This window comes from Pelophylax lessonae, assembly GCF_965119305.1.
Source record: "Pelophylax lessonae genome assembly, chromosome: 12".
NCBI classification, from domain to species: domain Eukaryota; kingdom Metazoa; phylum Chordata; class Amphibia; order Anura; family Ranidae; genus Pelophylax; species Pelophylax lessonae.
The window spans coordinates 151,560,390-151,574,488 of record NC_138779.1 but is presented as its reverse complement, the minus strand read 5'-3'; the positions used below and the strand labels follow the sequence as shown (position 1 = coordinate 151,574,488).

The window sequence follows — 14,099 nt, the reverse complement described above, 5'->3', positions numbered from 1 at the left end:
CACCTAAAAGGAAAAAGTAGGATAGTTGGTGGAAATAAAACAAAAGGTGGTATAGAAATGAGGGAGGTGTGGTTAATAGAAGCAAACTGCCTATTCTAAGATGCATAATGCAGTGCATGATGGGATTTGAGGCTTCCTGGAATATCACATGATCTACAGGAAGACATGGCTGCAGAAAGCATTTTTCTTAGATTTCAAACAGAGAGGTAAAATAAAAAGCTGCCATGAATGAGGTAAGTGAGAGATGAGCACATTGGGATGACTTGGGCAGAAAAGACACGGCTTTTATTTAATATGAAAAGTAAAATTCTGCCTGAAAAGTTGAAACCTTTAAAACATTACAATGAGTAGAGTTACCATAGTTAAAAAACATAAAATCTCCTTTATATTAATTACACTTACCTCTACATGCATGACATGATTGCAAGACATAGGCTGCAGGTCATGGGGTTGTACATTCTTCTGACAAATAAGACACAACTGAAAAAAGAAGCATTATGCTTAGTCTGTGTATTGAACATACATACCTGGCTCAAGGTTCTATAGTTCCATCGAACTCACCTGCGGACGTACTGCATATGCACCTGTAGCCGACGGCAGGAATGGTGGAGTTCGTTGTGTGTTCTGATACTGGGGTCTACCATGTCCAATAGGCTGTCGAAAAATATAAAAGCATGCAAATTACTAGATTACTCCTGACTGTATGTTATTATACAAGATTTCACCAGGATTTGTCCTAGTAAAAGAAAAAAAAAAAAAACAATAAGCAACAAAAAACAACTTTGATGTGCATAATCAAGGCAAATAATGAAAAACATTTTTTAACAGCGAGGGGTCTATTTATACTGTTTTTCATGCAAGAGCCACCCAACTTTCAACCACGATTCACACATTTTTCAATTAGATACAGTTAAAAAAAATGTGTGAATCTTGTGAGGAAACATTTATAAACACACACCTCAGATAAGGTTCACCTGTTATGTCATTAAAATGAAATGCAGCTTCCGATACCTGTATATTCAAATGACAAGATGGATGGTACACAGCATATATCTTTAATGAAGAGTAATAAAGTATGCCTTCACAAAAACACACTGATGAGAAGCTGCAGACAGGCAGACTTTGAGCTGAGCCCAATTTATGTGACATCAATCAACGGTAAATTAGCTTTTGAAGTCATGTATATCAAAAAGCATGTAAATATTCCTTATTTAAAATGTAGTATGCTCATATCACTCTCACGTTTGGAATAAGACGGAAAGCAAGCAAAAAGGCATGAGCTGGTGGAACTTTAATGACAGCTAACAAAGGAGAAGAATAAATATATATAATAAGATATTAATAAAATGGAAGACTTGCGTCTCTCTGCACAATTTAAAAAGCAATTTTATAACAAAACATGGGGCGCATGGAACAGGTTTGTCTTAACAGAACGGGGGAGGAATTTACTGTGCTCCGAGAGTTTAACAGCCATTATGGCGCTTTTCCACTGCATGGAACCGTACCGGTTTGGCACCCTTTTGTGCTTTTCCACTGCTGGTACCGCATGGTATAGGGTCGGAACGGTTCGGTACGGTACGGTATAGGTTTGCTTTTCCACTGCATGGAACCCAACGGTACGGTACGGCTCTGAAAAAACAGTACCTACTCGATTGTGATTCCAACAGGTACCAAACTGGTACCATATCCCACAATCCTTTGCATGCAGTCACTACTAGCCACTGATTGGTCAGAGAATCCCACCCACCCCGTTGTTATCCCACCCACTTAACTTTAGAACTGCTTTAGTGGAAAAGCAAACCTATACCGTACCGTACCGAACTGTTCCGACCCTATACCATGCGGTACCAGCAGTGGAAAAGCAAACCAGGCCAAGCAGGGCCGAGTAGAGTCGAGCCGGTACTAGCCGGTACTTGCAGTGGAAAAGTGCCATTAGTGAGTTAGAAGGTCAGGGAATTAGTCCCTAGGTTTGAGTAGTACTATTCTGGGTGAATCCAAGGTGGCCTCCCCTCCCTCCCTTTTTTTTTTTTTTTTGGGTTTTGTTTTGGTTTTGTTGATATATCACATTAAAGTGATGGATATGCAAGGAAAATGATGTATTGATTTGTTAATAACCTGTAAGTGTGATCTCGCATAAATAAAATATTTGAAAAAAAAAAACAAAGGAGAAGAAAAGAAATGTAAAAGGTTTTTTGCTGAAATGCGTGAATGGACTAAAAAAAGAAAATAGTTTTAAACCTATTCTTAAAAAAGAAAAAGTAATCTACTTTTGGGAGTGGCATGAATTGCCTACACCAATCTCCTGCAATTGCAGTTTTCAAGGTCAATTTACATTGTTACATTACAGTAACGCACTGTAAAATGAGCGTTCTAAAAATAATATTAAAAAAGCGTGTTTTTAACAGCGCAGTTATATTAATTTTGAATGCTACCCCAACACAACTTCCACTGCATTGTGCTGCACTGGCAGCCAAGTGAAATGAATGGGCTGCTTATGCACACTCATGAACATTCTGCATCACAGTGTATATACACTACATTACCAAAAGTATTGGGACGCCTGCCTTTATAAACTTTAATGGCATCCCGGTCTTAGTCTGTAGGGTTCAATATTGAGTTGGCCCACACTTTGCAGCTACAACAGCTTCAATTCTTCTGGGAAGGCTGTCCACAAGGTTTAGGAGTGTGTCTATGGGAATGTTTGACCATTCTTCCAGAAACGCATTTGTGAGGTCAGGCACTGCTGTGGACAAGAAGGCCTGGCTCGCAGTCTCTGCTCTAATTCATCCCAAAGGTGTTCTAAGAGGTCACAACTCTGTGCAGGCCAGTCAAATTCCTCATTCATGGCATTATGGACCTTTCCTTGTGTACTGGTCAAAATCATTTGGTGGAGGGGGATAATGGTGAAGAGTTAATTTTCATGGGTTGGGCTTGGCCCCTTAGTTCCAGTGAATGGAACTCTTCAGGCATCAGCATACCAAGACATTTTGGACAATTTCATGCTCCCAACTTTGCGGGAACAGTTTTGGGATGGCCTTTTCTTGTTCTAACATGACTGCACACCAGTGCACAAATAAGGTCCATTAAGACATGGATGAGCAAGTCTGAGGTGGTCACTGGCCTCCACAGAATCCTGACCTTAACCCGACAGAACACCTTTGGGATCAATTAGAGCAGAGACTACGAGCCAAGCTTCTGGAAGAAAGGTCAAACATCCACATAGACACAATCCTAAACCTTCTGGACAGCCTTCCCAGAAGAGTTGAAGTTGTTAAAGCTGCAAAGGGAGGGCCAACTCAATATTGAATCCTACGGACTAAGACTGGGATGTCATTAAAGTTCATGTGCGTGTAAAGGCAGGCATCCCAATATTTTTGGAAATATAGTGTATCTAAAGGTACCTAACTGTCAGATGTATGACCGAGTGGAAGTCTAAATGGTGGAATATTCGGAGAAACCTTATTTAGACCTTATCTGGGCATCCTACTGTTTTCCCTATAGTGAAGGCAGTAGCAGTAATACAAGTATAATATTATTCATATTTCATCTAAATAATAATCTAAACAGATCTAACTTTACAACCTGATATTAAACTGACCTGTGTCACTTTAAAAGCTGTATTTGAAGCTTCCCTTAGTAGTGGCTCCTGCAGCTGTGTAGCTACAAGTTGGCACAGTTCTTCCACAGTAAGGCCAGCAAGTGTTCCACGTTTCATCTTAACTTGTTGCAAAATGTCAGTCAATTGTGCCCTTAAAAAGACCAGGCAAACAATATTACACATCAAAGTTGAAGATTAATAAAGGCCTGAACAAGTGTGTGTACATTTTAGCTATAAGGCTATGTGATCAACAGGATTTGTTTCAGAAAAGCAGGTAAGGATAGCCTGAAAAACATGTTAAAAAGGAACATATGGCTCCACCAGCTGGCTGGAAATAAACAACAACAACAAAAAGAATACAGTATTTACATACAATCTTTAAATTTACCCGCTTTAAACAGGAAGATTATTTTCTTCTTGTATGTTGGTAGTCCTTGAAATAAAACAATGTAAAAAAAAAAAAAAACCTCTAAAATGTTAAAAAGTAAGTCTGCTATGAAAAAATGGAAAAGGACTGCTATTGCTGGTCTTTTTAAAATGCTAGTTGAATAGATGCTACTGGCTGAATATTTTTTTAGTTACAGACCTGGAAAACATGCTGTAAATCAGTGTGACAAAATTGTTATAATTCCTTATACTTGTTACAGGTCAGATTCTCAGCCAGGGAGCCTGCTTTCCAAAAAAGAGAGTTTAGCAATGGGAACTTCTGTTATTCCCCAATGACAGATGATAAGACAGTTGAAGTTAGGCTTACTGTGTGACATTACCAGGTTGCTGTGTTACCTAAAATTAACCACTTCAGCTCTGGAAGATTTACCCCCCTTCATGACCAGACCAATTTTTGCGATACAGCTTTATTTTAACGGACAATTGCGTGGTCATGCAACACTGTACCCAAATTACATTGATATCCCCCCCCCCCCCCCTCACAAATATAGCTTTCTCTTGTTGGTATTTGATCACTTCTGCAGTTTTTATTTCTTGCGCTATAAACAAAAAAACGACAATTATGAAAAATAGAAAAAAATGGATTTTGGTCTTACCGTAAAATTATTTTCTCTGATGTTCATTGACGGACACAGCTCCATATCTTCTTTGACCCTTGGGTTATGCTGCTCTACATAGGAGTAGGACACTAGGCGGAAACAAGTTTGACTATGCCTATAGGGTAGTCCTAGGGGGTACACTCCCACTTCCTGCTATAGGACTTCAGTTTTGTAGCAAGCAGTGTCAGAAGAATACATAACCCAACTCAACAGAGGGGTGGGTGCTGTGTCCGTCAATGAACATCAGAGAAAAATAATTTTACGGTAAGACAAAAATCCAGTTTACTCTTTCGTTCTTTGACGGACACGGCTCCATATCTTCTTTGACCCTTGGGACGTCCCAAAGCAGTGTCAACATGAGGGGTGGGAAACCCTGCAATACACCACTCCCAAAAGGGCTAAACATAGCCAACCAGGTAAACTAGTAGCTCAACCAGGAACAACTAGAACAACTGGAGATCACCAGAAAAAATACACCCTCATGAGGCAGGAGCCTCTGCAATAGCAGCCTGCAAAAACTTTGCGGCCGAATGCTGCATCCGCAGATGCGAGTACATCCACCTTGTAAAACTTTGTGACTGTATGTACAGACGACCATGTGGTTTGCCTTGCATACCTGGACAACTGATGCCGGCTTACGGAAGGCCCAGGAGGTACTAAGTGCCCTTGTAGAATGCGCCTTAACAGGGAAAGGAAGAACCTGACCCCTGATGGAATAGGCCTGCACCACCGTCTGCCTGATTCATCCGGAAATGGTCGCAGCAGATGCAGCCTGCCCCTTACGAGATCCATCCATAGGGACAAACATGGAATCCGATTTCCGAATCGACTCCCTGATTTCCCAAACCACTTTCAGGGAATGTAAAGCAATTTCTTTAGGATGTTTTAGCTTGGGGCACAAGGAATGTCTTCATTCAAGTGGAAACCCGAGAAGACCTTAGGAAGGAACGACTGAAAGGGACGTTAGCACCACTGTGAACCACCAGGTAAGGTGACCGACAGGACAACACAGCCAGCTCCCACACCCTGAGTGCAGAAGTAATAGCCACCAAGAAGGCCACCTTCTGTGACAGAGTAAGCAGAGGAAGTTACAAAGTTCACAAATATTTTCAAAAGGTGGTTTTTGATGAACTGACAGTACCAGACTGTGGTCCCCCAGAGGGACCAGGGAACTTACCAGAGGAGCCAAGTGGCAAGCCCCATGGACGAAAGTGTGAACAAAAGAATTTGCAGCCAATGGCCATGGAAAAGAAGATTGCCAAGGTGGAAAATCTGGCCCTCGATGATGCCCAGAGCCAAAAACGGATCTACACCCTGTTGTAGAAACTACAGCAGATGGGACACCGAAAAGGAACGGGGAGAAACCCCCTTAGACTCACACCAAGAAAAGTACGCCTTCCAAACTCGATGATAAATCTTCCTAGGAGTAGATTTTCTAGCTTTTAACAGTGTAGGAATCACCAAATCCGACAATCCTCTATCCTTCAGTACCTGGCTTTCAATAGCCAGGCCGTTCAAGCCAGCGACCGTAAAGCAGGATGGAAGATCGGCCTTTGAGGCAAAAGATCTCTGAGAGGGAGACTCCAAGGAGTATCGGCTACCAGCCTTACGAGGCCTGCTTACCAAGACCAGTGAGGCCAGTCTGGAGCCACCAGAATGACCTGAATCCCTTCTGCGCAGAAGTCTCGGCAGAAGCTGTAGTGGAGGAAAAGGGTAAATCAGACGATACTGAATCCAAGAGGCCACAAGAGCGTCGGTGGCGGTGGCCAAAGGATTCTAAGATCTTGCCACAAACCTCTAAACTTTCCAGTTGAGACGAAAGGCCAGCAGGTCCACATCGGGAGTCCCCCACTGGAGACACAGTTGTTGAAACACTTCCGGGTGAAGAGACCATTCACCCGGCTCCAACGGTAGTCCGCCTGCCAATTTTCCACCCCTGGAATGTGCACAGCAGAGAGGGCTAGAACATATATCGTTCTGCCCACCTTAGAATGCCAGCTACTTCTCTGGCTGCTAGGGCATTTTTGGTGACCCCCTTGATGATTGACATGTGCCACAGCTCTGCAGATTGACATGTGCCGCACCCCTGCAGACAATCCGTCCACAGGGACAGGCAAAGCCTGATCGCCCGAATCTCCAGGATATTGATTGACAGACTGGACTCCTCCTGAGTCCAAACCCCTTGAGCAGAATCTGTGCCCAAGACACCTCCCCACCCGAATAGGCTGGGGTCTGTGGAAACCACTGTCTAGTACAGGGGAAGAAAGGACTTCCCCTGTCGAATCGCCAGGAAACGAAGACACCAAATCAAGGATCTTCTCGCACCCCGGCTCAACAGGATCAGATTATCCAGAGATTGAGGATTCTTGTCACATTTGGCAAGAATTTCCTTTTGCAGAGGCCCGGTATGGAACTGAGCAAACAGATCCGCCTCGAAGGTGGAGACCATCAAGCCCAGCACCTGCATGCAAGTCCTGAGAGATTGACGGTTGGAAAACAGGAGCCGAATCGCAAGCTGCAACTTCAGCAGTTTCGCCTCTGGAAGAAACACCCTGGCTGAGGCTGCATCCAAAGTCAAGCCTAGGTAGTCCAGGTTGTTGGATGGAGTCAGAGCTGATTTCTGAAAATTCAGTTTCAAGCCGAACTCTTGCACAGTGATGTCTAGATTAACTTTTAAGACAGACGGAGACTCTGCTCGCAGAAGGAGATCGTCCAGGTACCCCAGTACCGCGATCCCCCTCAGCCTGGGCAAGGCTAACACCAGATATATAAAAAATCCGCGCTTAGGATATACTAGAATCCTAATATGACTGGCTGCAGCCTACCTCTGTAACTATAATGCTAAGATATATAGTGAAAATTAGAAGACAAAAGGGAGGTGTATGCACCTTCCGTTTTGTCTTCTTCTTAGGCTAACACCTTGGCCAACACTTTTGTAAACACCCGAGGAACTGAGGCGAGGCCAAAGGGTAACACCACAAATAGATAATACTCCTCTCTCACGACAAAGCGAAGAAAATGCTGGTGCCAGACATATATTGGGATATGAAGGTAAGCGTTCTTGATATCGATAGTGGCCAGAAAATCCCCTTGATGAAGGGATGCCACCATCATGCGAATGGACTCTAACCGAAATTTCTGAACCTGCACAAAGCGATTCAGGGCCTTGAGATCCAAGATTGGACAGACCTTGCCTTCCTTCCTGGGAACAGTAAACAGATTGGACAGAAGGACTGAAACTCGATCTTGTAACCGGACCAAATCAACTCGTGGACCCATTGATCTTGAATGAAAGAGGTCCTCGTGTCTGGAAAGAAGAAAAGACGTCCCCCCCACCCCAGATACGGGTGAGGGCACCCCTTCGGGCAGAGGAGGGCTTGTCTGCGGGACCAGCGGAACCCGCTTTTGACTTACCAGCCCAGGGTCTCTTGGAACCTCCCGCAAAGTTACGGGTGGATTTTGATCCCATGTCCTGCCAGCCGACGGGACTAAAGGGCCATTTGTGAGCCGGGAAGAAAGGACCACGTTTACGACGAGGCTCTTTGCTCTTAGCAACCTGTGGAAGCAGAGTACTCTTACCTCCCATAAGACCTTTAATGATCTCTTCCACAGAAGCTCCGAACAGGCGGCCTCCTACAAAAGGGAGATCAGTCAACACCTTTTTGGAAGCCTGGTACTCAGACCAGTATTTCAGCCAAATCATGCGGCGAAGGATCACAGCTGGCACAGACACTCTGCAGGCTAAAGGGGCCGCATACAGAGAGGCATCACAAATATACTGTAACCCCCTGTATCAACTGATCCCTCAGCTCAGGAGGATGTTGACCCCCTTCCAAATCCTGGTGCAGAAGTTTTGCCTATTCCCTTAAGGTCTGGGAGACCAAGATGATGGCAAACACCGACCTCAAAATTGAACCTGCCACGGTGAAAAGATATCGGACCAGAGCCTCAGCTCTGTTGTCCACAGGGTCTTTAAAAGATGGGGAATCCTCCACCGGAGGAAACGTGGCTTTATTCAATCTGGATTCCCGGGAATCCACCACCGGTGGAACTGTCAGTTTCTTCAAAAGGGGCTCTTCAAAAAGGATACCTCCTAGCAAAACGCTTAGGTATCCCAAACGTGCGTTTCGGGGATCCCCACTGACTTGCGACAATCTCGTCAAAATAGGCAGGAAAGGGGAACACCTTAGTCACCTTGGATGATCTGTGGGTACAGAATTGCATCGGCGCAACCGATGCAGGTTTAGCTGTGTCCGCTAATTTTAAGGTTTCCAGCACTGATACAATCAGTGCCTCCACAAGCGCCTTTTCTTGCACGGCAGTAGTGGAAGAGGATTCATCCTCACTGTCAGAGCACTCAGGGTGCGTGGACGCAGACCCAGTGAGTTGACTCGCGTCCGCGGTGGCCAAATCCACCTCAGAATCTGAGGAGGCAGAGGATACAGGTGAAGGTGGGGGGCGCTTCTTGCTAGCCCGCTTTTGAAGGGCCATATTAACTTTGGACACTAGGGACTGGCAGGACCGCCGTCATGGCTGCCAGGGCAGACTGAGACCCAGAGGGTCCTGCAGCTTCTGAGAGTGGATTAGGTAGTGACACATGCTCCAGGGACTCCATGGTTAACCCAAGAACCGCTCGCAATAACTGAAAATAAAAAATTGCTACAAGAATCCATTCCACCACTGCAGCAGTGGTACTACAGGTCCCAGTGCACCAGCAGCTCTGCTATAGCAGAGAGAGGGAGCTGCACACCCACAGGGACTCACCACCACAGACTTAAGGAAGGACACAGAGCGCCAAGCTGCTTGCCATGCAGTGATCAGAAGGAAGAAGAAGCGCAGTCACTGCCACTAGAGGCCCACCGCCACATCACCTCTCCACAGGCTACAAGAATATTGGCCGTCGCATTGACTTCAATGGGAAATTTCTGAAACATGGCCGACAGACTACACGAACATGGCCTCCACAGCCCAGAACAGCCATCCACAGGAAAATGGCAGCGCCGCGCGACACTTAGGACCCCCAAATAGCCCCTCAGGTACCTGTAGCCTGCCAGGGGGGGCCCTAACAGGGACCCCAACCATGCCATTTATGTAAGTAAGAGTCACCAGTGGCGTGCTCCCTCCCCTCTCCAGCACTAGTGAGGGAATACCATGTGGAAAGGAAGGGCACATAGGGGGCCTAACCAACCCAAAGGAAGGGCCCGTGTCCACCCCAACAATTACTACACTACTTACCACACCTGGGAACTGAGCGGGCACCACCTGGGCAGTCCACTGCACCATCTTTTTTAACAATAGTGGTGCTTTATTGAGGAATATTCCAATATATACATTACATCACAGTGCCGTGCCGTACACAGATCACGTACAGATATTTAACACAATAAACAGAAGATAGAATGTAAGCCCATAAGCAAAATCTGGAACCACTCTCAGCAGACAGGTTGGTTAACCAAGGGTCCAAGGGGACCACACTTTTTCAAACTTCCAAGGGCATCCCCTCATGTACGTCATTTTATAAAAAGGGAGGGCTGCATTAACCATGGCCTCCCAGGCTGCAACATCAGGCTGAACAGGCAAGGTCCATTTCATCAATATATCCTTCTTAGCATAGTAAAGTAAATAGGAGATGAGAAGCTTAGCATGATAGGGACGTTGTTCATCATCATGGATTCCCAATAGGGCCAAGGCAGGAGATGGCACCAAGGACGTCTGCAACCTAAGATTGATTTAATCAAAAACAACTCTCCAGAAGGTCTGAATATGAGGACATTCCCAAAACATGTGAAGATATGAACCCTCCTTGCATTTACAACGTGGGCAAAGGGGGTCCCGTTGGGGAAAGATCCTATGGAGCCTGGCGGGGGTATAATAGACCCCGTGAAGGAATTTAACCTGAATGAGTTCACCCCTGGATGATATCAACAGCCCGGGGACCTGAGCAATACAATCCTCCCAAGTCTCCTTATCCAGTGATGGAATATCACCTTTCCAGGAATATCACCTTTCCAGTACTCAAACAGTCGCTCCAACTTGGATGATTCAACGCCCAGGAGAGCACTGTAAAGGGATGACAATAGCTTTTGCAAATCCCCGGACTCTACCAGCTCCTCTATGGCATCCTTTTAAATATTGAGGGGCTGCGTGAATTGGCCCCAACTGCAATAACATCCACCCCGGTAGACTGAATCATCCACCGCACCATCTTGGAATGGGGGTGCTGCAGGCCAGAGGTACGCTGCGACTCAGGTCGTGACCAATGTCGTGACCAGGGCTACGCGTCCTCGCATGGTGTTTCACTCACTGGCCAGCCCCCATCTAGTGGGGCTATGTCGCAGCCAACCCATGCGGAGCTAAAGTTGGCTCGCGCTCACTGGCCAGACTGGGAAGACCGTAAAGATCTAGGATATCCAGTGTGTTGCCCAGTCCGGCAGTTGATTGTAGTTCTCACAGGAACAGAAAATAATAAAAGAAGAAAAAAAATTCAGTTTAAAAAAGGAAAAAAATGCCATGACGAGAGATCCCAGCAAGGAACTAGGTCCCTACTCCTGACTAGGCAGAAAAAAACTGAAGTCCTATAGCAGGAAGTGGCAGTATACCCCCTAGGACTGCCCTATAGGCGTAGTCAAACTTGTTTCCGCCTAGTGTCCTACTCCTATAAAGAGCAGCATAACCCAAGGGTCAAAGAAGATATGAAGCTGTGTCTGTCTATGAACAAAAGAGAAAAAAAACAGAATTTTTGTAAAATCTTACCTGTAAAATTCCTTTCTCTGAGTCCTCCGACAGTCGCCGCCTCTTCATATTCGTCACTATGGGGTTATTGACCTTTGCTCTGTAGGAGTAGCTAGGCAACAGAATATGTCAATATTAAAGCTTTTAGCATATCCCACCCCCAGGGGGTGGTCCCCTCAGTCAATACCCTCCTGCTTACTGTATCCATACCTCAGTTTCAGTAGAATAGCAGTAGAGTACATAAACAAACCCCAAAAGAGGGGCGGGGGCGGCGACTGTCGGAGGACTCAGAGAAAGGAATTTTACAGGTAAGATTTTACAAAAATTCAGTTTTCTCTTACGTCCTCCGACAGTCGCCGCCTCTTCATATTCGTCACTATGGGGACGTCCCAAAGCAGTGCATACATGAGGGGTGGGAAACGCAGCCGCGCCTAAGGCAACGCAGTACCCACAGCAGAAAAAAAAGGAACCTTACCAAAGGAAGGAAACCAGCTGGGCAGCATGAAAAAAACTTTGCTCAACAGGAGCAACAACCCAGGAAAAAACAAATAACCCAAAAATAAGGGACCCTAAGGCACTGCCGCACTAAGAACCTTGCGGCCAAAGGAAGCATCTGCCGATGCCTGAACATCCACTTTGTAGAACTTTGAGAAGGTGTGAACGGACGACCAAGTCGCCGCCTTACACACCTGGGCCACAGAAGCCCGATGATGACAGGCCCAAGACGTACTCAGAGATCTGGTAGAGTGCGCCTTCACAGGCATAGGGGGAACTTTTCCCTTCAAAACATATGCCTGTTCAATGGTCTGTCTGATCCATTTGGCGATGGTAGAAGCCGACGCTGCCAAGCCCTTCCGAGGTCCCTCTGGAAGGACAAATGGAGAATCTGTCTTGCGAAAGGATATAGTCGATGACAGGTAAACCTTGATCACCCGAACAACATCCAAGGAGTGTAAATCCACCTCCTTCCGATGTCTAGGCTTCACGCAAAGCGAAGGCAAGACAATGTCCTCATTGAGATGAAATTCCGAGATCCTCTTCGGAAGAAAAGAAGGGTTAGGTCGCAAGACCACCTTATCCAAGTGAATCACCAAATACGGAGACCTGCAGGACAAGGCTGCCAGCTCCGACACTCTGCGAGCCGAAGTGATTGCCACCAAAAAAGCGACCTTCTTGGACAACATGGACAACGAGATCTCCCTGATCTTTTCAAAAGGAGCATGTTGCAACACGGACAGAACAAGGTTCAAGTCCCATGGAGGCAAAGGCTCCCTCCTAGGAGGGACCAGGTGCCGCACCCCTTGAACAAAAGAGCTAACCAAGGGGTTAGACGCCACAGGGCGTTGAAAAAGAACGGCCAACGCCTAAATCTGACCCTTAATCGTGGCCAACGCCAAACGCTGGTCCACACCCGTTTGAAGGAAAGACAACACCCTAGACACCGAGTATGAGCGAGGGGAAAACCCCCTGGACTCACACCAGGCAAAATAGGCCTTCCAAGTACGGTAGTAAACCTTCCCCGAAGAGGTCTTTCTAGCGTTGATCAAAGTGTGAATGACCTTAGGGGAGAGACCCCTATCCCTCAGGACCTCGGTTTCAACAGCCAGGTCGACAAAGCCAGCGACTGTAAAGTAGGATGGAATATCGGTCCTTGAGACAGGAGATCTTCTCGAAGAGGCAGACGCCACGGAGCGTCGACCGCCAGATTCACGAGGTCTGCGTACCAAGACCGGCGAGGCCAGTCTGGCGCCACCAAGATCACCGTGAGCGGTTTCGAGGACAACCTGCGAAGGAACATGGATAGCAGCTGAATCGGTGGAAATGCATACATCAGTCGATACTGATGCCACTGAGCCACCAACGCGTCTGACGCGTCTGCCCGAGGATCGCGCGTCCTCGCCACGAACCTTCCCACCTTGTTGTTCAGACGAGACGCGAACAGGTCCACATCCGGAAGACCCCACTTCGCGCACAACATCTGGAAGACATCCGGGTGGAGGGACCATTCCCCCTGGTCCAGGGTCTGGCGACTCAGATAATCCGCCTGCCAGTTCTCCACCCCCGGAATGTGAACCGCTGTTATCGCCGGGACGTGTGTCTCGGCCCAAGACAGAATGTCGGCCACCTCCTGAGCCGCTCGGGCACTCCTGGTGCCCCCTTGGTGGTTGATGTAGGCCACCGCTGTGGCATTGTCCGTCTGCACCCGAACCGGACGGCCCTGAAGCCTGTCCGTCCAACATCGAAGGCAGAGATTTATCGCTCGCAATTCCAGAATGTTGATCGGAAGGGAGGATTCCCCCTCCGACCAAGTACCGTGGGCGGACAGAATGCCCAGAACACCACCCCAGCCCGACAGGCTGGCATCCGTGGTGATCACCGTCCATGAAAGAGGGCGAAAAGACTTGCCCCCCGACACCGTCGGGGACTGTAGCTACCACAGAAGATCCCTTCTGGTGCGATGGCTCAACGAAATCTGGAGATCCAGAGATTGTGGTCGCCCGTCCCACCTGGACAGGATCTCCGCTTGGAGACCTCGCGTGTGAAACTGGGCGAAGGGAATCGCCTCAAAAGCCGAGACCATCAATCCCAGACACCTCATGCCCATCCGGAGGGATGAGCACGGAACGTCCCTGAGGGACCTGACTTCTTCCTGAAGTGTCCTGAGCTTGTCGTCCGGCAGGAAGACTCTCGCCTGGACCGAGTCCAGGATCATTCCCAGGTAG

At 47.0% G+C, this 14,099-nt stretch overlaps 1 protein-coding gene across 1 annotated transcript in view; it reads right to left on the bottom strand.

Annotated features, from left to right (window-relative positions):
* RNF214 (ring finger protein 214) overlaps positions 1-14,099 on the bottom strand; it is a gene marked incomplete at its 5' end in the record, with an annotated part of 106,776 nt that overhangs the window by 10,357 nt on the left and 82,320 nt on the right. The window contains 3 exons of the mRNA XM_082274699.1: positions 403-480; positions 562-654; positions 3,599-3,749. Coding sequence (XP_082130825.1) covers positions 403-480; positions 562-654; positions 3,599-3,749 — 322 coding nt within the window. The remainder of the gene's footprint in view (positions 1-402; positions 481-561; positions 655-3,598; positions 3,750-14,099) is intronic.